Raw genomic sequence first — 25,683 nt, 5'->3', positions numbered from 1 at the left:
ATTATGAAACGCGGGCATTGTCAAACGCTGATGTGTCAGTGAGAGGATTCTCTCTCTTCCACGTTCTCTCTGCGTCTCTCTCTGAAGGCCGCTTGTGGGTGACGAGTGTCGAGCGACACGTCTCCACTACGTATCTCACGCCGACCAGGACAGAAAGGGGACACTGTCTCCTCCTTGGTATCCGTGATGACGGACGGAGCTTATGCTCCCGACCTTTCATTGTTACTGTGTGGCTCTGTGGGAGGTGAGCTGTCGAGAACAGTGTTTTGGTTTGTTTGTTTGCACCGCCCGCGTCCGCTCTCCCTCTGCCCTCCACCTCCCGCGGTGCGTCTTTGTTTTCATTCCTATACTAAGCGCAAACTCCACCAATTCAGCTGCGGAGCTCTGAATCTGTCTTGAGAGATTAGTCTGGGTCTAATCTCACAAACAGCTGGACATGGTGTATCAGCGTCACACTTCTTGTGCACGCTGCCAGTAGGCCAAGGGACTAGCCTATAAGTTTAATATTGTTGCTGACGTAGGGGTGGGCGATATGGACAAAAGTTTTATCACGATATTTTTTCAAGCTTATCACGATACACGATATTATCACGATATTTTCGTGTGCGTTTTTTATGGTTATTTTTCAAGTTACTTAACAGTACAACGTAACAATTTTTTTAATAAATACCATTTAGTAGACCCTCCATAAAAATAAAACAATCTTGATTATGCGATGGAATATGCAGGGTTTTATGTGAATTTATGCGGCAAAATTGTGGGAATTTGCTAAAGTTCAAAATATGATGTAGAATATAACTCACACGCTATGGTATTGGTTGTCAAAATGGGGTCCAGCAGTTCCAGAGGGTCCACAGCTAAATTTATGAATATCATAAATATCTATTTAACCACTTTAATCATACACATTGGCTATTAGAAAATAGCCGATCTACAAGCTCACACAAAATATTTTTCAGATGGGAGTCGGCAGTCAAATACATTAATATAGGGGTCCTTGAGTGAGCACAGCAGAGCCTTTCATGATTTTCAAGGTAAAAAAAAGAAAGGCTTTGTCAACACTCCTTTATTTACTGCTCTTAAAGGCAAAAGAAAATACCTCATGTCACTTAGTGAAGTGAAACTCCGGTTTATGTTGTGGTTTTACCCTTAAATGGATTAAAAATGTTATGCCTGCAACTTAAGTGTTGATCCCATCTGCTTTCATGGGATACTATAACTTTTCGCTGAGGAGTTTGTTTGCTGGATACATTTTTGAACGTGGCGACTTTTTAACCTCAGTTTACAAGGAGTATGCTACCATCAATGGATGCACGTCGCATCAAGTAGGATTCAGTTTAAATTGTCATTATGAAAGTTTCTTGAATTTTGGCGGAGCAGATTAATGTAGGCTACATTATAGAGTAAGGGAGGAGAAAACTCACGGACGGTGTACAGCGCAGTACACACACACACACACACACACACACACACACACACAGTGTGTGTCTTTGCAAGTATGAAGTCGCCGTCGGCGAAACTGTAGAGTTTGAAAATAATGTTCCTTGTCCCTTCTTACCGAGAATCCAAAATAGTTATTTTGGGGAACTAGCCCTCCACTCGCTCGACATCTGAGTATAATTGACTGTCCATTTATTTCGTCTTTCTTTACATATTATTCTGTGCACTGCAGAGCGCAGTGAGTGTGCGACGTGCGTGTGTAGACTGTAGACAAACTCCTGTTTCCCTCTGCCCAGAATAAATTATCTTTATCTGTTATCAAGTAACCAAAATAGTTCCACATCACCGACGTGGAGTTCTTTTTGGGAACTATAACACGTCGCCCTTCCTCGACATGGACATGTTCTGCATCTGACTCTGTTTCGGTGTCCATTCTGTTGTCTTTCTTTAGTTTACTACATGTGCTGTGAGTGCAACAGCGCAATGCCGTTTCCCCCTCTGCCTAGAACAAAGGGGGCGGGGACTTTGGGAGTGCTGAGAACTCAACAGAGTTATAAGCAAACCACGCCGTCCATTGGGGTGCTGTAGCAACGTGTGGTTAGCTTGTAGATCTTTTATTTTTGTGAACGAAACCGTCGTACTGCAGAAGTAAAAAATTACGGCATAGAACTGCATATATAGAGTGTGCATTCACTGTGTCTGATGCAGCACATTTATCGTGAGAGAAACGATAACTCTAAAAAGCCATATTGTGGAGACGTTGTATCATCTCCACGATAATTATCGCCATATCGAACACCCCTATGCTGACGAGTGGAAAATGTATTCCAAACCGCAAAAAAAAAAAAAAAGAAGCCAATCTACAAGCTCACAATGTGTCGCATGGCGACGCTATATTTCAAGGCCACACGTTGGAGTAGTTAGCACAGCTCAAAAATGTATAGATTATACGTCATTTTTAGGTGCATACATTGACATCCACTCACTCAGACTCTATATTGAGATATTCAGAGAGCAGCTCTAAAATATACTCCTCTCACGATGTCCACACGCACACACACACACACACACAGGCTTACAGTGCCAAAGGGAGTTGGCAACATATTTCTTTCTTTCTATATTATTCCAGTGTCGTAGTATATACTATAGTACATGCTGAGAATAGGGCATGAGAAGATGAGATGTTTGTCTCGGAGGAGCGCTGGTGGGCCATGTGTGTCACCTCACCCCTATATAGCATGCACAAGCATGTGTGTTTTTTTGGTGCATACGTACGCACAACATGCACCGTGCTTCATGCTTTCCATAGGTGATCTGCATATCGCGTGAGTGTAGGCACGTTCAGCAGTGGGGCCTATTAGCGCGGCGGTTGGCAGCTGTGCAAGGCATCTGGCGTGTGCACAGTCTCATCTGGCACCTCCTGAACATGACCTCTGCCAGACTCTAATCTGGTTTCCATCATGGACTAGGCACCTTGGCGTAGGCCAAGCACATATGTTACAAGGAAGCCGGAATGCAATTCATTTCTTCATTAGTTCAATGGATGTCACTGCCATCTGTTTGTGTTAGTTTAAAGGCGGAGTGCCATGATTTTTTTGGACTTTTTCTGGTTTGTATGTGTCCATGGAGTTAAGATTACTCTAATAGACCCCTAATAGACTAATAGACTCTAATAGGATAGAATCCGATTCTACTCTATGGCTCCGAGACATAAAAAATACACAAAGAAACTAGAGAAACGGTTGGATGGCACTTACACCTGCCTTCTAATGAGAGTGCAAAATCTGTCTTGCAAGAGCCACTCATCGACTAATCTAATATACGGCAACCTTCCCCGTGTTTCTTCACTAGTCCGATCCAGAAAAACACAGTTTGCCGGCCACTGCTACAGAGCTGAGAATGAGGTTATATCTTCCCTTCTCTGGAGTCCTGCCTCAAAGCAGACCAGAGGTAGAAAACTGTCGTTCCCTGATGTCATCGCTAGGGACACATCGCTATAGGCATCAGTAAGCAGGAACTGGGGATGGCAATGAAGGACCGGGAAGTCTGGCGTAATATTGTGACGGTCGAGATTGTGGACCGCGGTCGAAAAATGATGATGATGAATAGACCCCCAGGTGTGGTTATAATATTCAAATATGTCTTCCCTGTGTATTATTGGTTTCTTCCTGAACGCTGAAAGCCTTCAGGTCAAAAGGCCCAGTCGAAATACAACCACTTTAGTAACATCATTACCCTAACCCCTCCCCTAACCCCTCCCCCATTATAACACAACAACAGCTGTGGGCGAGGCTTAAGTTCAGGTGGGTAGTGCTACGGTGAAAACCAGGTATACTTAATTTACTGGTGGGTGGGTGTGGCCATTTTCTGTACACTTAAAAAAAAAACTTCCTCCTAGTATAATCATAGTACCTGATGGTCCAAGTGAGATATGTCCACTCATATATTGAAGCTCTGAAATACATTTAAAAATATTTTGGATGACTTGTGATGGTCTCAAAAAGGAATTGGTTTTAAGGTATTCCATTTCGAGCAAATCCACACGGTCTATTCCTTTATGTGCACACCTAAACATGAGCACACACATGCATGTACGCACAAGCACACACACACACACACACACACACACACACACACACACACACACACACACGTCTATCCCCAATTCCCCATGACAGCGTGCATTCTCCAGAGTGGTGAACCTTAAACCTTTGGAATAGAGGTCAGCTCTGGGTCAGATGGTTCCACCTTGCCAAATGATTCCTCATCATTACATACAGCATGCACGCACGCACGCACGCATGCACGCACGCACGCACGCACGCACGGGGGTCACATGGGGACTCATTATCGTGGTTGACTGAGCTTGCAAAGGGAGACACACAGTAAACTCCTCGGTGTTAATTGAACTCTGAGAGTTATGAAGGACCCATAAGGGTCCATTTTGGTTTCATTCGTACACATGAATGAAATGCAATCCTGGGCTTTCAGCTGAGAGAAATCTATCAGTCCGACAACCCAGGTTTAGGTAAAAGGCTCTGATGTGTGACTGCTCCTCCTTTTCTGTTGGATTGAATGAGTCTTCAATCGCTCTCTCTCCGGGGATTTTATGCTTTTTTTGCTTCTAGTGGCAAATATCCTCCCGTCAGATATTTGCATTCATCATCACCCTGTCAGATGGAGCTGGCATAGCTCACACTTTCGGAAAAAAAGTTGTGCCAAAAGTAGCTGACCACAAGCTAACTGTGAGCCGTTAGGAGCTTGTACATTGCATATTTCCGGCATGCGCCACTGGCATGCAATGAAATATGAACTTTTTCATGTCAAGGACCGCCATTATGCCAGGGCCCAGGGACACCGATAAGAGAAGATTGTTATGGCTCTAGCAGTGATTCTAAACCCGTTTAATGTCAAGGCCCCCCATTTTGACATGAATTAGGCCAAACGGACCCCCATTTAACTCATTAGGCAAAAAAGGTTTGCTCTGAAATAATATATATTCAAAGATGTGTGCCGCATTTTTACGATTTTTCAAAAATAGCAGACCTACAAGCTCGTAGCGCGCCGCTCGGTGGCGCACTATGAGCTTGTAGATCTGCTATTTTTCAATAGCTAAATTATAACATAATGTTTAAAACACCAAAAGGGGTTCCCGTCCAAAATGGGTTAATGGCATTTCTATCTCTAAGACACCAATTCACTGTATTATTGTAAAATAAATGTAAATTTCTTTTCCAACAACGTATTAATTGATTTTCCTTTTTCCACACAAATGACAATACAAATATACAAAAAACAACAATGAACATTACAGGACAATTACTCATATAAAGAAAGCAAAACAACAAATCAGTGTTAATTTAACTGTACAAATGGACCCGTTTGGTTCCTTTTGTACACTCAGAGTTAACAGACCCATAAGGGTCCATTTGGTTTCCTAACTATCATTTAGCTGGGGACCCCCAGGAACTCACTCAAGGACCCCTGGGGGGTCCCCGGACCCTTAGATGTTCCATTGAAGCTGTGTATACAGCACTTTGCGGCAGCACTCTCCCTTTGGGTTTTAAATTGTATCAGACATTTCTCCGGCAAACCAAATTATCCCACAGCCATCAGAACTACCCACTGAGAAGATGAGGAAGAGGACAAATATCTCAAATTATGTAAGAGCCGGGCGCCGTTTTATTTTTTTACGATATTCTTTTCAGCTCCATTTGCTGGAGTTCATGATTGGTTCAAAGCGGGGGGGGGGAGGGGGGAGGGGGATTTTCCTTTCATGCTTTTCAAATTATCTGATTTCCAAATGTGAGTGTCTCGTTTGAGAGATTACATCTTCTCCATTTCCGTCTCCCTGGCCTTGATATCAGACTTAATGTTCAGAGAAGCGAGAGAGATACACAAAAAGAGACAGATGTAACAGCAACAGGATGGGGAGATAGAGAGAGTATGTCTCTATCAGATGATCCATCAGTCAGATGAAAGAATGACCTGCTGCACTGTAATATCCTGAGTGTTAGTTTGACACACATGGATGGATCTGTGTATGGGCCCATTTTGGTTCCATTTGCCAGAGTTAAAGTAGCACTGAGGAGTCCACGGAGCAATCCTGTATGTGTGTGCGTGTCTGCGACTGTGCACGTGTGCGTGCGTGCGTACACACGTTTGTGCATAGGCCTATCTACTGTATATGCACACGTGCAGTGCATGCATGCATGTATCGCATATGGGCTGGGCTTCTAATACCCATTGATACCTGAGGCCCATTCTAAAAAAATCCTTCTTTTCCGAAAATCTTCAAATTCTTATTCAAATATTTTTAGGTATTCATCCTTAGGCTCCCAAATCACACATTAGAAAGCATGAGTGTCTATTTTAAACACAGTGGGGTTTTTTTTTACTGTCATATTTTGACAGCAGAAACTGCCTGTCATAATTTCTATTTCAAACAGAAAGTGTTTTTTTTTTTACTGGGGGTGAGTTTTATCCAGCCACAATGACACCCTACACCAAACCCTAACCTCACAGGGAAGCCACGTGTGAGTTTTAACCAGCCACAATGACACCCTACCCCAAACCCTAACCTCACAGGGAAGCCTCGGGTGAGTTTTAACCAGCCACAATGACACCCTACCCCAAACCCTAACCTCACAGGGAAGCCTCGGGTGAGTTTTAACCAGCCACAATGACACCCTACACCAAACCCTAACCTCACAGGGAAGCCACGTGTGAGTTTTAACCAGCCACAATGACACCCTACCCCAAACCCTAACCTCACAGGGAAGCCTCGGGTGAGTTTTAACCAGCCACAATGACACCCTACCCCAAACCCTAACCTCACAGGGAAGCCTCGGGTGAGTTTTAACCAGCCACAATGACACCCTACACCAAACCCTAACCTCACAGGGAAGCCACATGTGAGTTTTAACCAGCCACAATGACACCCTACCCTGGCAGTTGCCGCCCCTCCCCCTGGCAGTGGCACGGCTGAAGCCGCTCCCGAAGAACGCACTCGCTCCTCCTGCAATTTTACAGAGATTACAAATTGTAAGTACCGTACTATACAGTATGTCTTTCTGTTGTCCTTTCTATGGACAATTGTCCTTCTACAAACACTCAAATGCACACTTGAATGAAACACCCTTTGAATCAAAATCAAGCCATCAGTGCTTTTATCATGTAAATTGGCTGGCAGTGTGCTAGAATAATACCTGGTCCTTCATGACAACAGCAGCTATTTTTGGCCAGACATGAAATGACACTAAAACGATCTATTCTTTTTTCTTAGCCTCATTGAGTAATTAGACCATTCGCGTCTCTGACATCTCAGACAAAGTCGAGGCCTGCCTGTGTCTCGTCCAAATAGCATCATCTGTCGGGGCAAAACCTCCTATCTCCATTATTTTAACTTGGTTTTTCGTAGTTTAATCCTACTTGATCGTACTACAGCGTGTCAGCGTCACACAAATGTGTCTGTCTTTCCTTCTTTCTGTCTCTCCGTCTTTGTATTTCTCTCCCCCTGACATGGTGGGTTCTGCTTGACGTTTCTTCTTTTTTCTGAGTTTCGTTACCACTGTCGCAAAATTGCTTGCTCTGCGTGGGATCTCTGTCGGTTTCTGCTCTACATGTAAAGTGTCTTGAGACAACTTGTTGTGATTTGACACTTGAAATTTAATTGAATTGAAATTGAATTATCAAAAGTAGCAGTTCCACAAGATCGAAACGTGGTGCGAAGCAACGCATTTTGAGCGTGGAGATCTTGCGTTTTCCACCCGACAGAAACGATAGGAGAGAGCTAATCTGTTGTGGACAAAGACAAGTACTCAACCCCTACTTCATTCAAAAGTATAGGGTCAAATGTTACCCATCTACAGGTGAAAGTTTCTCAGTCAAATTAGTACTTGAGTTAAAGTACATGCATACTTGAGGGTAATACAATATAGCTCATAAACGTAGGTGGTCTTTACACGAGGATGGTGTTCATAGAAAACGGCAAAATAAAGTATCGTTTGCACAATTTGCACTTCTGTGCAGACAATCATACACACTGTACACACGTGCATGCACACACGAGGAGAGGCCATAGACATACAGTATAATTGATCTCATGATACAATATAAATGAGCAATGGGAGTTTGCTCTAAACGTGTGTGTGTGTGTGTGTGTGTGTGTGTGTGTGTGTGTGTGTGTGTGTGTGTGTGTGTGTGTGTGTGTGTGTGTGTGTGTGTGTGTGTGTGTGTGTGCGCGCTTGTGTGCGTGCGTGTGTGCGTCTGATAATCAAAGCAGCTTTGAAGGCTCCTTTGGCAGCGGATTTGAAAGGTGCAAAAAGTGTGTGTGTGTGTGTGTGTGTGGTTGGGGGGGGGGGGCGTTTGAACACCAGTAAATGCATGTTGATGGACAGGGCCTAGTCGTGCATTAGTCTTGATGCACATGCGTGCTCACACACACTTGCACACGTGTGTGTGTTGCTCATTTATATTGTATCATGAGATCAATTATACTGTATGCCTATGGCCTCTCCTCGTGTGTGCATGCACATGTGTACAGTGTGTATGATTGTCTGTACAGAAGTGCAAATTGTGTTTTGTGTAAAGTGCGCTCAAGCACATTGGCCATATGACGCAGGATTTACATAAAGGAGAGCATCTGAAAATGACTTTAAACCTGCGTTCAGCATCTCGCCACACCGGGATGCTGTATGTCCAAAACCCTTACTTTTTTATTAGCCTATCATTTTTAAAACCTTCTTAAAATAGTGAAAATAGCCGATCTACACTTTGTTGTGATCTTTGCCGGTCTGGCATTCTCAATACCTTTGTGCGACACTGAAGTAGCGGGCCCCAGGGCATTCATTTACATACAAAGCTGAAATATATTGGAGATACAAGGTTTCTGCCTGACAGCAACGGCCCATTCACGTATACAGCAGGCCTGATTAGTATGAATGAGACAACTCTACTGTAGCGCACTGCACGTGACCACACAGACAAGGGAATACGGAAAGGCAAGGCAAAGTGTGTGCGTGCGTGACTGCGTGCTTGCGTGCGTGCGTCCCTGTGTGCGCACGCGTGTGTGTGTGTCTGTGTGTGTGTGTTGGTCTGTGTGTGAGGGGGGAGTAGAAGATGAAAGACAAAGAGGGGAAATAATAAGGAGTGACTGAAACTCTGCACGCTGTTGCGTCTTTGAGTGAGAGAGCGAGTGAGAGAGCGAGTGTGTGATTGCAATGTTTGATTCATGCGCCGCCATATGATGATGTCGCTTGGCGAAATTGATCTACAAGCTCACGTGTCACATGGTGATGCTATAGTACGGTATGAATCAGGCTCAGAGAGCCACGTGACGTTACTTGCATCTCTGTGCCGTTGGCTGGTCCTCAATCACTACGCCTGCTTAATGAGCAGTGACAGCCAATATGCTCTCTCTCCCAGTAGTCCGTGTTCTGCAGTGGTGGAAGAAAAAAGTACTAAAATATTTTACTTAAAGTAAAAGTAGTGGAAATACTCCGTTACAAGTAAAAGTCCAGAATTCAAAATTGACTTGAGTAAAAGTAGCCTACCGCAAGTATTGGTATCAAAATGTACTTACAATACCAAAAGTAGTAATGCAGTCATTAATGTGCAGAATGTCCCATTTAAAGTTTTCAAATGTATAAATATCTTTTGAAAATAGCAGATCTACAAGCTTAAAATTGCAACACATTGCGGGGAGACGGTGGCTGGATGGAAACCACAAGGTTCCCAGTTCGAACCCGGGCTCCCCCAGAGTTGGTGTTAAAGTGTCCTTGAGCAAGACACTGAACCCCAAATTGCTCCTGATGTGCTGGTTGGTGCCTTGCATGGTTTCCACCGTCATCAGTGTAAGAATGTGTGTGTGAATGGGTGAATGTAATGCACAATCTCTGTAAAGCGCCTTGGATAAAGGCTCTATATAAATGCACCATTTACCACATTGTGAGCTTGTAGATTGACTATTTTCAAATGGCGAACTGTATATACAGTACAGTAGGGCTGACGTGGTTGTTTTGTAATAACAATCCAAAGATACAAAGTAAAGTAACTGAAGTTTTCAAATAATTGTAATGGAGTGAAAAAAAAGTACAATAATATTTGTCTATGAGATGTAGTAGAGTAGAAGTAAAAGTACAGCAAATTGGAAATACTCCAGTGTAGTAAAAGTACCTCAAAATTGTATTTAAATACAGTACTTAAGTACATGTACTTAGTTACTTTCCACCACTGGCGTTCTGTGAACCAACAGGTGCACGCACAAGCACGCACACACGCGCACACACGCACAAGCACGCACACACATTAGCCTCTGCCTGACTCATCTGTCCACAGGGAGAGGACCCACCTTGGAGTAGCCCTAGGCGAGATGGTACATTTAGTCCTTCCTTCACAGATTGGTTTATTGTCTTTCTAGGAATAATAGGAGAACAGCTGCTTGCAGCGAGAGCAATACAGACATGTTCTTTGTTGAATACATGAGTCAGCTTCAACGTGAGTCAGCTTCAAGTTCTCTCGATTCCCTCCCCAGTTTACTATATAAAAAGTAGAGATCAAGACCAACAGATTCAGTAACAGTTTCTATCCCACAGCGGTAGTTGCACTAAATGCTGCTAAAAAATGATCTGTTGCTGCGACACTTTTTAGTTTCTATTATCTATTATCTATTACCTTCTATTACTATTTATTATCTTAAGTACAATAAGGGTTTGTTGTACAAAGCTACACAGCTGTACACAGCTGAAAATGACATGCTTGTGCATTAGGGCTGCTGGGGTTGTGCAATAACAAGAAGTCATGTGTTTTTGTTTTATCTTGTACAGTATGTTTTGTGATATGATGCACTGATTGGTTGGCACTTTTAATTTCGTTGTACACGTTGCAATGACAAATAAAGATCTATCTATCTGAGATGTACTGAATACCGATACCGATTCCGATAACTTGCATATTGTACCGAGTATCGATCTGGTACAGCGTGTCATTTAAAAAAGGTCTTGGACAGTGGTTCTCAAAGTGGGGTCCAGGGACTCCCAGGGTTCCAAATGGACCCTTAGTGGCCTGAAACTCTGAGAGTGTACAAACGGAACCAAATGAACCCCGGGGGTCCTTGAAATTAACAAAGTTTGAGGACCACTGATCTAGGAATAACTACAAGATCCATTCATAATTGTTAAAATGCACCTACAAGCTAGGAAAATAATAATAAAACACGGTTCAAATACAACATAATTCATTACTCTAAATGGCATATCATCATGTGATAAATGACGTGGTGTTGGAATGGCATGGACATGGACATGGCATACTCGCCGATACTGATGCCAGCATTTTAGGCAGTATATATCGGCAGCTTTTCTGATACTGGTATCGGTATCGTAACATCTCTGATACAAAGGAAATAAGTTGTGTTGTTGTTGTCTCCATCACTCCATCAAAACTTATTTGGTTCTATATGTGAGTGGGTCTCACATCGCCTCATCAGACATGGCTGGCCAGCAAGCGGGGTCAATAGGTTATGCAGACTAGGCTTGGTTAGTATATAGAGGTCTGTGAGGTGGATGTTTCTCCAGTATGCAGAAGGTGCAGTAGACAGTATACCTGTAGGTACACTGTTGTATACTATTTGCTATGCAGGCGGTCAAACATGCATGCATGTTATAGGAATAAAAGTCCACTGTGCTGCAACTGTGCATCATTTAAAACCGCAGACCGTAAGATTTGTGTTCTTCCCTGGGATTCAAGCACAAGTCTCTGGACGCTTGGATGGGAGTTATTGTGCCTTGAGGTCGAGCGAGACAATGCCTCTTGTCAACCGTAGAGTTCCTTCCTTGACACAAGGCCTGCGTGTCTCAATAGCAGAGCAGGAAGACCCCCTCCTCCAACCACTGACGATGTACTCGTTTTGAACATAATACTCTACCATATACAGACTGGTCAAATTGACATTTGATTCACTAAAAAATACGTTGCGGATTGCAGCTTTAAACTTTCCTTCCCCCCTTCCAGCCATGCCTGGTTAAATAAGACTCAAATCAAATTAAATGCGCAATAACAAACTAAACAGGCAATTTCACTCAACTCTGCTGCAGGCAGTGATGCAGAGGCAGGGTCAGAGTCAGACTCCCTTACCCAGTAAGCAGGGTCTCTCGGTTTGTTTGTGAGTCACTGCCCTGCCCTGTGTATGTCATTAGAGCACCTGGATTGGAAATATACAGATTGGTGTGCATGGTTTGAATCTGCAATAATACTGAGCAGCCTGACTAGTTTACTAATTGCCTGGCATTGCATGCCACCTGCCTTTATCCCTAAAAGTATTAGCCTTTTTTCTTTTTCTATTTTGAAAAACATTTTAAAATAGTTCATATATTGTAGGTAACCGACCTACAAGCTCACAATGTGTCGAGGTAGATGAACTATTTAAAAATGTTTTTCAAGATAGTCAAATATAGCAAATAAGTTTAGACATAAAAGGTAAGGCGCGCCCAAGATAGGGCCACAGCTGTCCTCTCTACTCTAATAATTTACGCCACATACTGCTTTACTGACCATATAACAAGGCATGGTTTATTGGTTGGTTTATGGTTTATGTTCTTTACATTTCCCCTACTGTATCGCTCCATGTTTATCTACGTCTGTTCTTGACCATACACTACTTAAATTAAATAATTTGGAGTAAGAGTAAACAGCCTTGAGTGTGTGAAGCGCAACACAAAGTGCGTGCATTTGCCTGCGTGTGCTCTTTTGTGTGTGTGTGTGTGTGTGTGTGTGTGTGTGTGTGTGTGTGTTTGTGTGTGTGTGTGTGTGGGGCTTTGCCGTGCAGCTGCTGTGTAATCCAATCAAAAGTGGGAGTGGAGGATTCATCCAATCACAAGTGGGTAGGCAAGTCCATATAATCCAATAGTTGAGAGGCCAACCGATCAATACACTGACACGACAACGCGTATTCAGGGCGGAGTCACCACCCCCAGGGTAAGTTGTGATTTGCTCTCGTTCACTGCAATGCAATTTGCGGCATTTCCAAAACAATATTGCGCAGAGTAGCGATTATCAAACGTATTTGCAATGCCATACGTTGAAAGATCTGTTGCCCGTGGACAAGGCACGTTACCTCCGCAAGTTAGATATTATCGGCATAGATGTTTGTCCGTATGTGATTAAGGATTGGAAAAAGTTGCATTCGCAGCCATAGAAAATTCTGCCCAAAAAAACGGATGTGACGTTTTTGGGCGTTCCTGTCTTGCTCCGTGTCAGTGTATACAAGCCCCTGACGCATGCCCTAGCCGAGCGGTGCCCAAAAGGTAGATCGCGATGTACTGTACCAGCAGATGACAAAGGCTGTGCATGACATGCCCCTAAAAATATGCTAGTTTTTGCACGGTAACATTGTTAGCGGTATCCTTAGATGATCTCGGAGAGTGTACAATTGGCGTGTAGTTTGTTGACATGCAGGCGGGCATGTTGAATGATTCAACCAGCCGGTCCAGCTGTGGAGCCTCCAGGAATAGTTCCCAACATGGTCAAGGTCAATTCGACTCCCAGGCCGAGGCTCAGTGTGTCCACATCATCACCAGTGGACAGTAACTAAGTGCTGCACATTTAGTAATGTACTAAAATAAAGTAAACTTCTGGAATATCTGTACTTAGGGTTGTCAATTTTTTAACGCGATTCCTGGTTCAAAATCGATTCATAATTTCCAAAAATCTATTTTTTTAGATTTCTTTCTGGTTACAGTTTTCACTACATGGTGTTTTTTATGTTTTTTTTTTTTTGCGGCATTCACCTTTATTTTTATATTTTTTTATAGAGGGACAGACAGTAGGCTGACAGGAAATGGGGGAGAGAGATGGGGGAGTGACAAGCAGTAAAGGCCGTCGGGATCGGGAGTCGAACCCTCTGCACACTGCCAGACTCTGGCTACCGGCACAGGTGCCTGGACCGCTGAGCCACGGCCCAGGCCTCACTACATGGTGTTTGTGATATGAAATGTAAGCTTACCCTAATCACAGTAAACATCATGTCTTCAGTCATTTTCAAGTTACTGTAGTCACTTCAGTTCAGCACAGCCGAGGTGTGTCTGTCAATGAGGAGTCAGCTGACCCTCATTAACAGGCATCAAGGCAACTCGTTAGTGTGAGTGTGTCTCTACTCTCTAGTCTCTAGAGATTGAGTTCAACCTGTGACCTGAGTTCAACCTGAGTTCAACCTGAGTTCAACCTGAGTTCAACATCATGGGTTTCGGCATACTGTGTGAATTTTTACTGCCAGCTAGCCTAAGCCTACAAATGTTATTCATTTTACAGCCGTTTTTACTTGAATGTATTGTTCTGGTAACTGAGTGAGAAAAAGTAACTGAGTGTCGGACTCAGTCAGAAGTTAAAACGTTTACGTAATTGTTGTTGTCTTGGATTTACCTTGTGTGTTCACATCATTCAGTTGATACAACCTTTACAATAAGCTTTTTTAAGAAATGCTTTGATTTCATGCCACAAGGCTGGAGTAGATCGTGATGAAATCCTATGAATTGAATCGAGAATCATTTTGAATAGAGAATCGTTTTGAATCTGGAAAAAAAAAAGCTTTTGAATTACGTAATACAGTATTTCTTGTTTAAAAGTACATTATGGGCCCAGGCCGTAGCGTAACGGTCTGGGCACCGGACTGGTGATCCAGTCGCGGTGTGCCGCGGGTTCGACTCCCGGACCCGACACGGCCTTTACCGCATGTCATCCCCCCATCTCTCTCCCGTTTCCTGTCAGCCTACTTTCTATCCCTTAAAAAAATCAATAAAGGCGTAAGCCGCAAAAAAAAAATCTTAAAAAAAAAAAAAAAAAGTACATTATGACATAACTACTTAACTCCTTGGAAGCCATGAACGAGATTAACTTAATAATGCACAGGTAGCCAGGGACGAAAAGTCGAGATACAATACATGTCCTGATGCAGGAATCATGATGCAATGCGTATCCAGATACGTACAACTCAAAGAAACGTGTCATTTTACATGTGAATACAGTGGGGATTTTCCAGCACAGAGGATGCTACAGTTGCTCTCACTACATACAATAAAACGCATGAGTTTATATTTCAGCTTTCCCATCTCAATCAAGAATAGGATTCACATTACATATCGGCAAAGTTCCCCATTACCTTGTACTAATTTTTTGTTTTCTGTGTGTTTTAGCATAATGTAGTTTTTGGGGTAAAGTGTTTCCAGGGGTCTTTGTCACACTGGCAAGCTGATCCTGCAGTGGACGTAGCTGAATTGTCGAACCAGCCAAGGCAGCAAGTGGTCATGCAGTAGTGGGCCACGGGGCACAAACATGGCACAAACTTCTGGGTCTCCGAGTTTCGGTCTGAGAAACATTCAAATAAATCCTAAAATATTTGATACTCCACTTACTTAAAATTCTGCCAAATTACAAATTGGGAGTAATGAAGGGCGAATTCTACTGCTTTTCCTTTTTTCTTTTTACCTTGAAGTTTGGCGGTGTTGTGCAAAATAAGGAAAAAAATTTAATGCTGTGTAGAACGAAGGACGTATTTGTTTTTATTTCGTATAATATAAGAAATAAATATGAATGTTAAGATACTGTATATCTAAACTGCACGTCAACTCATGTCATACTGAATTTCAGTATAATATACTGAAACGCAGTATGATATGATAGTGTTAGATATAAGAAATTAAAACGAATACTTACCCTGTAAAATTAAGGGTCTTGGGGAAATTGACTTTTTCATGGTCAAGCCCCACTGCCTCAGGTAATGAGGTGAAAGATCTGTCTCCCTAAAAAGGGGTCCAAAATATAATGAGGAGCCTGGCCTTGCAAGAGTTTAAAAGTAAAATATTAAGATAAATTCTGAAACTGTAAACGGTAGCAAAGATGGGTGCAAGATGGGAGTTATTTAACAGTCTGGCAATGTTTTTCCCCAGTTGGAGATAGCTTTGTTACTGAGCCCAGTGTAGGGAGTTACAGTATAGTCGATAGAAAAAGTGCCTTTCTGGGCACAGGTCTCCACCAGGAGGATAGGAGTGTGTGTGATGTTTGGCAAAATGTTTAGGAGTAATTTAAACATGTTTTTTTTGTGTGTGTGTGTGTGTGTGTGTGTGTGTGTGTGTGTGTGTGTGTGTGTGTGTGTGTGTGTGTGTGTGTGTGTTAGAGCCCTGCACAGGCCTAAAATATAGGCCCTGGCCCGGCCCGGGCCCGTGGAGTTAAGGCCCAGCCCTAAGCCCGTTGGTAAAGTCTAGAAACGGCTTGAGCCCGGCCCGAAGCCTGACATATATTTATTTAATATTTCAAGCATGCGCGCCGCTGCGGTCGCTCGATTGGTGGACAGACGCGGCAGCAGCAGCAGCTACTTAATCACAGCTGCACAGCTGCCAGCTGCATCTGGCGCTCTGATAAAACCACATTAAGGAACAAGAAGTCAATAACACACAGACATCACACAAAAAAGTAGCCTACTTAATTATAGTTTTATACAGTAACTGCTGCACGTGCACTGTCAATCAGCGCAACGCGTTGTGAGCTTGTAGATCGGCTATCGCAGACTCACGCTGCATTATAAAACCCAGAGTAGACGGACAATAATAAGAACACTTACGACTACGTTATGTATCTGCAGTTTCTGCAATGTACAAATCGGTGTGTGTGTGTGTGTGTGCACGCACACAACTGCGCTGCATAATAATTAGGAGAGAGAGGACGAGAGTTTAGGCAGCAGCTGCTGAAGCAAGTCCAGTCTGGGTGAAATTCGGAAAATTAATATAACGGCGAGTGAGCCGGGTCCCGGCGGGCTTGCAGGTCTCTAGTGTGTGTGTGTGTGTGTGTGTGTGTGTGTCACGACTTGGCCTGTTGTAGTGCCACCATGATGCTGATTTGAAAACTGTCAAGTGGCATTTCTTCCTCAGCCTAGTGGGAATATGCATGCACAGTTTCACCATAATTGTTAGCTGCGTTGAGGAGTTGTGGCGATTTGTACAAAACGGGTACAAAGCAGGCTACTCCTGAAAACTTTAACCAATCGTAGCCAATCAGGATTATGAGAAATCAAACAAACCCGTCTTGATCACATGACTATGGAGAGCATGTGTACCGCTTTGCATGACATTTGGATAAAATCTGAAGGAGTAATATTAGAAAATGTGTTTTACATATGTTGACCTCCTGGTGGCGCTATAAAGAGCAGATGTGAATAATTCCAAGCATAGGTTTTTCCTTGGCATCTAAGGAGTGTGCATACAAAGTTTTACACAGATCCATGCAGTTAGAGGTGAAAACACTAATCGGCCAGTTATATCGCCACCATGAGGCTGAGTTGAAAATGTTCCAGTGGTATTTCTTCCTCGGCCTAGTGGGAATGTGCGTGCACAATTTCACGGAAATCACACGATGTGTTCATGATTTGCGGCATTTTGTTTGAAATTGAGCACTCTTGCGAACTTTGGAAGCCAATCTTAGCCAATCAAGATGGAGTCTGAGAAATCTGAAAGACCCGTTTCGTTGAATGGCTCTAGAGAGACTGTGTACCAATTTGCGTGATGTTTGGACAAAATCTGTAGGTGTACTGTCCAAAAACTTGTTTTGCACAAAGCGGCCTCCTGGTGGCGCTATAAGAGGCCAATTTGAAAACCTTGGTTCAGAGGTTCAGCTGTGTGGCATTCAGGTAGTGTGTGCAGATCGCGAGTATGGCTGCGATCAAGCAATCAAGCAATCAAGCAAACGGTGCCGGAGTCACAGACGGACGTACACACGGACACACGGACGGATACACACACACAAACAAACACACGGACGGAGTGCAAAACATACTCTCTCCCAATGGCTTCGGCCTGGTGGAGACAATAAATGCCCCCCCCCACACACACACACACACACACCCATCCCAATTCAATTCAATTGAGCTTTGTTGGCATGAAGAAAACATACATTTACATTGCCAAATCACTTCTGGGCATGCTCAGAAAACCACATCTGTTGGAAGTCTGTTCCCCCCACCCACCCACCCAACCCCCGGTTACATTCACCCCCTGCTACTGACTATACACTTCATAGAAAAGTCCTCTCTGACAGCTACATTAACGCATGCAAACACACACAGAAGCTTGCATGCAAAAAATACATGCATGCAGACACGGATGGCATTCAGCCAATCAGCCCATTCTTATACACCAGTAGGCCACTAAGGCCAGTAGGGTTTTGTGTTATGACGAGTCAGTCGATTGTGAATTGACAGAAGTAGAGAGCGACACAGCAGCCACTGTGACTAGCTGAAAATAGACAATCTAGCTCACAGCGCGTTGGCGTGAGCTTGTAGATTGTCTATTTTTGGCAGTAAATGAATGCAGTAAATACATTGGGCCCTCATTAAAAACCACACTGTCGTCTGAACAGAACACACCACAGAGGTAGAAAGAGAAAATGGGCAGACATCTTGCTGTTCTAAGGATTACCAGTACAAAGGACAAAAACTAAACTAAACTAAAAACCCTTAAACAGAGCATACTGCATATATATGTCATCATTTTTCGACCATGGTCGAGATCGTGAATTTCACAATATTACGCCAGACTTCCCGGTCCTTCATTGCCATCCCCAGTTCCTGCTTACTGATGCATGTGTCCCTAGCGATGACATCAGGGAACGACAGTTTTCTACCTCTGGTCTACTTTGAGGCAGGACTCCAGAGAAGAAGGGAAGATATAACCTCATTGTCAGCTCTGTAGCAGTGGCCGGCAAACTGTGTTTTTCTGGATCGGACTAGTGAATAAACACGGGGAAGGTTGCCGTATATTAGATTAGTCGATGGGTGGCTCTCCCAAGACAGATTGTGCGCTCTCATTAGAAGGCGGGTATAAGTGCCATCCAACCGTTTCTCTTGTTTCTTTGAAAGTGTCCATGTCTCGGAGCCATAGAGTAGAAACGGCTCAACTGTTGTCCTAAATATATATATTATAATAATATATATACACACACACACACACACACACACACACACACACACACACACACACACACACACACACACACACACACACACACACACACACACACAATTTTTGGGCTATGCCCAGCTTTGTGTGTGTACTGTAGTGTGTACCCCATAGTGATGATTTGATTGGCTGAGGGCTTAAAAAGTGAAGATAAAAAGTGAGGACGCCAAAAGTGATTGGCCAGAATGTGATGATGTATGATGATAAGAGCTCCCCTCACTTCACACAAGTGTGATTTTTGTTTAGTAGTAGTACACGGCTTTGTTGAATGCTTCATTCAGATTGGTCGATCACTGAATTCAGCGGTGTGTTATTATTTCTGGATAATGACCGCTGTCCAATCAAACACTCAGAGCCGCACCTGCTGCACTGTTTGATTTTATACGGTATCCAACACGGCAGCCATGTAAACAAAAGCACAATATAATTTACAGCTAAACATTGCTCTCAAGAATGTTTTTGAAAACATTTGAAGCGAGAAATAGACAAAGCAGTAGCCGACAATTATTGATTCTGTTAGAACTAAAAACTAAATCAATACAATTTTGTCAACTAAAAGAAGTAATTCTATGCTTGGATGCATGCTGAGAATAGCAGCTCTACAAGCTTGTAGATTGGCTCTTAGCATGCAACCAAGTGTAAAATCAGCCATTACGACTGCATCAAGGCACACCAAAATACATTTCAGTCGACTAAGTCAACTGTGTATTTATTAGATTAATATAATACGATATTTAGTTGACTAAAACGATTAACTTGTCGTGACTAGTCTAGACAAACACAAAAGCTTTTCAGATGACTAAAATATGACTAAAACTAAATGACATTTAGTTGTTTGTGCGTCCGTCCGTCTGCGTATAGCTAATCTCCGGCACCGTTGGCCCGGACGATGCCAAATTGCACACACACTCCCTGCCCTGGATGCCAACGATTATTCCACAACAGCCCGTTGAGGCCAACTTTTTTTATATTACTTACGTACACATTTTATCCATACATCACGCAAATCGGTATACACTACATATCTCTACAGATATCTCGGTATCTCTACAGTCATGTGATCAACCCCATTGCCTTCCAAAGTTTGCAGGATTGGTCCCTTTTGAACAAAATGCGTTAGATCATGAACACAGCATGCGACTTCCCTGAAATTATTCACACACATTCCCAATAGGCAGGGGAGGAGATAGATAGATAGATAGATAGATAGATAGATAGATAGATAGATAGATAGATAGATAGATAGATAGATAGATAGATAGATAGATAGATAGATAGCTTTATTGTCATTCAGCAGATACATAAAATGCATAAGAGAACGAAATGTTGTTTCACTGGCTTTTAGTATGCTAGTTAAAAGAGAGCTAAAATACTATTAAAATCTAAAAAGCACCCTTAGTTCATTAAGAGACAGATATTGCACAACAGGAGTCCTTATAGCAGCATATAGGGGGAAAGGGTTAGGGGATATTGCACTTGTTCAAAAGTCTAATGGCTTGGGGGGAAAATCTTGCTGTTTTACTTCCAAGGCAACAGCCAGTGTTGTTGGCCCTAGTGAACAGCCAGTGTTGCCAGAGTGAACAGCCAGTGTTGTTGGCCCTAGACAGACAGCAGTGTCCTTGATGGAAGGCAGTGATGTCCTGATGATTTTATCCGCTGTCCTCACTACTCTCTGTACTGTTTTCCAGTCTGCTTCATTGCAGCTTCCAGACCAGACAGAGATGCAGTCTGTCAGGATGCTCTCTATAGTTCCCCTGTAGAAAGTAGTGATGATGGGAGCGGGGGGAGTTGGGCTCTTCTCATCCGGCGCAGAAAGAACAGCCGTTTCTGGGCTCTCTTCACAAGAGAGGACGTGTTTGAGGACCATGACAGACTGTCTGTGATCTGTATACCCCCAGGAACTTAGTGCTGCTCAATACCTCCACTGCAGTGTCCTCTATGAGGAGTGGTGAGTGGCTGCGCTGTGGTTCTTTCTGAAGTCAACAATGACCTATTTTGTCTTGTTGACATTCAGGACCAGGTTGTGTGTGTTGCACCGGCCCACTATAGCTGTCTCACTTCTTCCTTGTAGGCCGTCTCGTTGTCCAAAAAGTGTGGTGTCCTCCGCGTACTTCACCATATGGTTGGTACTGAACCTGGTCATCAAGGTGAACAGCAGTGGACTCAGGACACAGCCCTGGGGAGAGCCAGTGCTCAGGGAGATGACGCTGGAGTTGTTATTATTTCCGACTTGGACAGATTGAGGTCTGTTCGTTAGGAAGTCAGTCAGCAGCCGGTTACACAGGGGAGTGCCCAGACCCAGGGGGGGACCAGTTGCTGGGGTATAATAGCCACTTACAGGCCAATTCATGTTCTTACCTACTGTATAACTGCAACGATCTGTGTACAACTTTTCAGGCAAACTCCCTTGAGGCAAAGGAAAAAACCTTTGCCCTGCATTTTTCACATCTGCTGGTTATAGCGCCACCATGAGGCCGATTTTGGCAAAACCCATTTCTGTCATACATCGCGCACATCGTTATACACTATCTCCATAGTCATGTGATCAACATGGATCTGTCCGCTTTCCCATATCCCATCCCGATTGGCTATAGATTGCCTTATTCAAAGATTTGCAGGATTTGTCCATTTTGCCTCAAATCTTGAACACAGCGCGTGATTTCCATGAAATTATGCACGCACATTATCACTAGGCAGAGGAAGAAATGCCACTTAATTTTTTTCAAATCAGCCTCATGGTGGCGCTATAACAGGCCAATTCATGTTCTTACCTACTGTATAACCGCACCGATCCGTGTACGACTTTTCTGAACTTTTTATATTACTCCTACACATTTTGTCACAAACGTCACAAACGCTATTATCCTGGTGGCACTGGAGACCTGTGCCCCGAGGGACACGCCTTCTAGTTGCATTTGGGTTGCGTACAGAAATCATGCGCCTCTATAGCCCCCTGATTGCCACACTCTATAGCATCAGCCATCAGGGTTCTTTCCCATAGGATGGAGGGAGGAGGAAATACAAAGGGCCATATGTTCTCTCAGCCAACAGGGATTCTTCCCAGAGCGAGTCTCTGTGTTCTTTTTATTGACACAATTTGACACAAAGTTTTACCTGTCAGCTTTGTTGCTCCCTCCAGAGAATCCAGAGAGAGAGAGAGAGAGAGAGAGAGAGACAGTGTAGTGATAAACAGGAGAACAAGAAAGTGATAGGACAAAAGAGGAAGATTTACAGTAGAGACTAGAAGATGGAGTGTGAGTGAGCTTAGCACAGATGGAAAGATGGAAAGAGAGAGAGAGAGAGAGAGAGCACAGTGTGATAGGAAAAAGGCAAGAAACATGGGGAGAGGGAGTCATTTACTAATCAGATTTAGTTTTTTTTCCCCTGTTTGGCTACAGTAGTCAGATGGTTACTCCATCACTTGTGCCCTGCGGTCTCTTCTGAAGCACACGCAGCACAGTATGAAACTATGAATAACCAAGCCTGCGGTTATGTTGCAATTTAGGCATGTAGCAATTCTCAAAGGTTACTAACCCCGCAGGGCAAATTGGCCACACATGCATACAACCGTGTATTTAAACATTCATTCAGATGTGTGCGTTTGCACGTGAGTGTTTTCACGCATGCGTGTGTTCGCACGCACAAACACACACACACACACACACACACACACACACACACACACACACACTCTAACGTACCTACATTAGGCCATGAAATATTTAACAATGGGGCTCATTGGGACCCTAGAATAGATGAATCAATGAGAGGCCCTGTACACAAGGTAATAAATAATCACTTTTAGAACGTTCCAACCATCTAAATGGCTGACAGCATTATTTGAATGCAGGCCTGGCTGGCACATCATATTTTCCATATCAATATTTATGCTATTATTAATAGACACAAAATATACTCACATAATGGATCCATGTATGCGTGTGCATGCATGCACATATACCCGTGATTTGAAAGTGGTTAATACAGTTGTTTTACCGCTACGGCGCTACTATACTACATAATATATCTTTTAATTACTGTTTGCTTCCAATACACTGCTGTTAGTGTTTAACCCATTTAGGACTGAAATGTTATACTGTAGCAACCCCCAAAGGGCTTCCCGTCCTGAATGGGCTAATGGACACTTTGGGACAGTACACTGACCATGAGTCCATGCTGACTGTTTGTGTCTAAGGTCACATTCTCACCTAATACTTCGGTAGACTCAGATCCGTATGGGCGGGGAATTGGGATTCTTGCATATTTAATTGGCTGGGGTTTGCCTTCACACTGTCATTCGCAGCAATTGGAAACGCAGCAGGGGGGACCTTTATCAATGTGTTCCATTCATAAACTAGCCTACACAGTGAAATCTATGGTGATAGAATTACACTCATAACGTGCATGTGTCGTGCCGTCTGGGACCCCCCCCCCCCCCCCCCCTCTCTCTCTCTATGCACGCAGCCGCCACACACTGTTCTTTTGGGCATGCAGCACAGCGCTGCATGAACGCACTGATATAACTCCCCAGTCCCACACAGTGACAGCACTCCATGTTTACGGCACGCACAGACAGACAGACAGACAGACAGACAGACAGACAGACAGACAGAATATGATGTAGGCTATAATACACTACAGTGTTTTTATGTGTTTTCTTAAGCAATTGATTAACGTACACGTCCTCATTTCGATCAGGGCTTCAGTCTCCTTATTCGACCACGTCTATCCACAGTAACGGGACATCTTTGCGCTGCGTAAAATATGCCTTCTCCGTCTCCAACTGTGTTCAGCTCCTCACCCGCCACATTATGTTTGCTTCATTTCCTTTATTTACTGCGGATTGCATTCACACCTGCACCGAATCGTAGTCAAGTGCGATTCGAAGCGAAGCGAAACCCACGTTTTTGGGCGGAGTAAAATGCGGTTATTTGCTGCGCATTAGGATTCGAATGAGCCTTCACACCTGCCAAACGAAGCGCACTTTCTGACAATGCGCAGCAGGATTCGTTTTAATCGCAGCAAAGCTCTCTGGTATGAATGTGACCTAAGTGTGTGTTGGTTAATGCTGGCTTAGCCTGGAACTCACCTATGCTTTCTATGGCATTAGGCAGGATCCACCAGGAGAAACTGTGCGCAGCTGCTGCACATGAGACTAATTAATTGGAGCGACAGAAAGAGAGAGGAGCGTGTGTGTGTACGGCTGTGCGTGTGCGCGTCAATTTAACAAAGGTGCAGACGATCAGAAATCAGCAGAGAGCGATCGACGTTTTGCGCCACTCTATGCCAAATTTAAGTGGACTCGGACCCAGACTTTCTGGGTTTCCGAGGCTAATGCTGGCCTAATTGTCCCCCTACCCGGTAAAATCACAACTGAGAGTCAGTGGACCACCTACCAAAACGACCACATGGGGGGTGGGGTCCGTTTGGACACAGATTTGTGCACGCCAGCGTATATGATTCCCCTCTCTCTCTCTCTCTTCTCCCACACAGACAGCAACTTTGTCCTGGGAAACGCCCAGGTCCAGTCCCTGTACCCCATCGTCTACTGCTCCGACGGCTTCTGCGAGCTCACCGGCTACGCCCGCGCCGAGCTCATGCAGAAGAGCTGCGCGTGTCACTTCCTGTACGGGCCGGAGACCAGCGACCGGCACACGGCCCAGATCCAGGGAGCCCTGGACGACCGCGGGGAGTTCAAGACGGAGCTGGTCTTCTACAAGAAGGAAGGTATATACGAGACAGTTTGTGACGAAGCACATTGTAATGTTTTTCTACTTTGTTTTCCTTATGCATGTTATCATTTATGAAAAGAAATATAACGTGTGATGCTGACTGTGTGTGAAATAGTATTTTCTCCTATTCACAAGAATGGTAATGGGCTCGGACAGTGATGAGGGACAGGTGACAGAGACTGATGTAGCCACCCACACAAGGTTACATAGGGAGGAAGTGACACACGGGGTACAGGGGGAAGAAATGGGAATGAGTGTGTAGGCCTACACGGGGGAAGAGGAGCGCCAGGTAGCAGTCGGATTAACGAACGAAGTTTGATCGTGTGCGTGTGCGTGTGCACGCCACGCGCGTTAATATTTATTTTTCCCCGCGGCCAAATGCACAACCAACATTAACCCGATACATTAACATTGATAACATAACATTAACCTGATAAAATTACGCTGAAGTGGAAGTGCTTTTTATTGGCTCCATCCGCATACATTTGCATGTTTTACTCTCCGCCAAGGGCGCCATGGAAAGAATAAACACATTTATACTTTCCCAAGGATAGTTCCTTCATGCTACAGCCTCAAGACATGTTTAAACAAGACTTTACTCATAGAGTACAGACTCATAATATATGAATTGATATATTTAATACCATTGGGACACACTTCATTGAGTGGGATATGGTGTCCATGTAATGTAAACAGTGGGCTTTTTGAGACATTCAGAGAATACGTGAGTACGTTTTATTTCAGTCCATTTAAAAGAGCACATACAGTATAACATACAGTATACTACACATGTATGCAGTTCAATCCACTAATGTTAGAAATGTTAGAAACACCATATACACCATACAGCTGCACTCCACCTAATTAAGCATTAATATTTATGCCTATTGTAATTACAGTACTATATCGGGGAAAAAAGAGCCTGTGTTCCAATGGCTCCAATGTAGTTATTAGTCAACCCAGACAGTTAAAAATGTTCCCCAACACTGTACACTGAGACACTGTGTGTG

At 43.7% G+C, this 25,683-nt stretch overlaps 1 protein-coding gene across 1 annotated transcript in view; it reads left to right on the top strand.

Annotated features, from left to right (window-relative positions):
• The window catches only part of kcnh3 (potassium voltage-gated channel, subfamily H (eag-related), member 3), a gene marked incomplete at its 3' end in the record, with an annotated part of 163,300 nt that overhangs the window by 64,669 nt on the left and 72,948 nt on the right, over nucleotides 1-25,683 (top strand). The window contains exon 2 of the mRNA XM_083776787.1: nucleotides 24,435-24,668. Coding sequence (XP_083632913.1) covers nucleotides 24,435-24,668 — 234 coding nt within the window. The remainder of the gene's footprint in view (nucleotides 1-24,434; nucleotides 24,669-25,683) is intronic.

This window comes from Protomyctophum parallelum (genome assembly GCF_964188405.1).
Source record: "Protomyctophum parallelum genome assembly, chromosome: 11".
In the NCBI taxonomy this organism is placed as follows: Eukaryota; Metazoa; Chordata; class Actinopteri; order Myctophiformes; family Myctophidae; genus Protomyctophum; species Protomyctophum parallelum.
The sequence above is the reverse complement of the archived record's forward strand: the minus strand, read 5'-3'. Positions and strand labels throughout refer to the sequence as shown.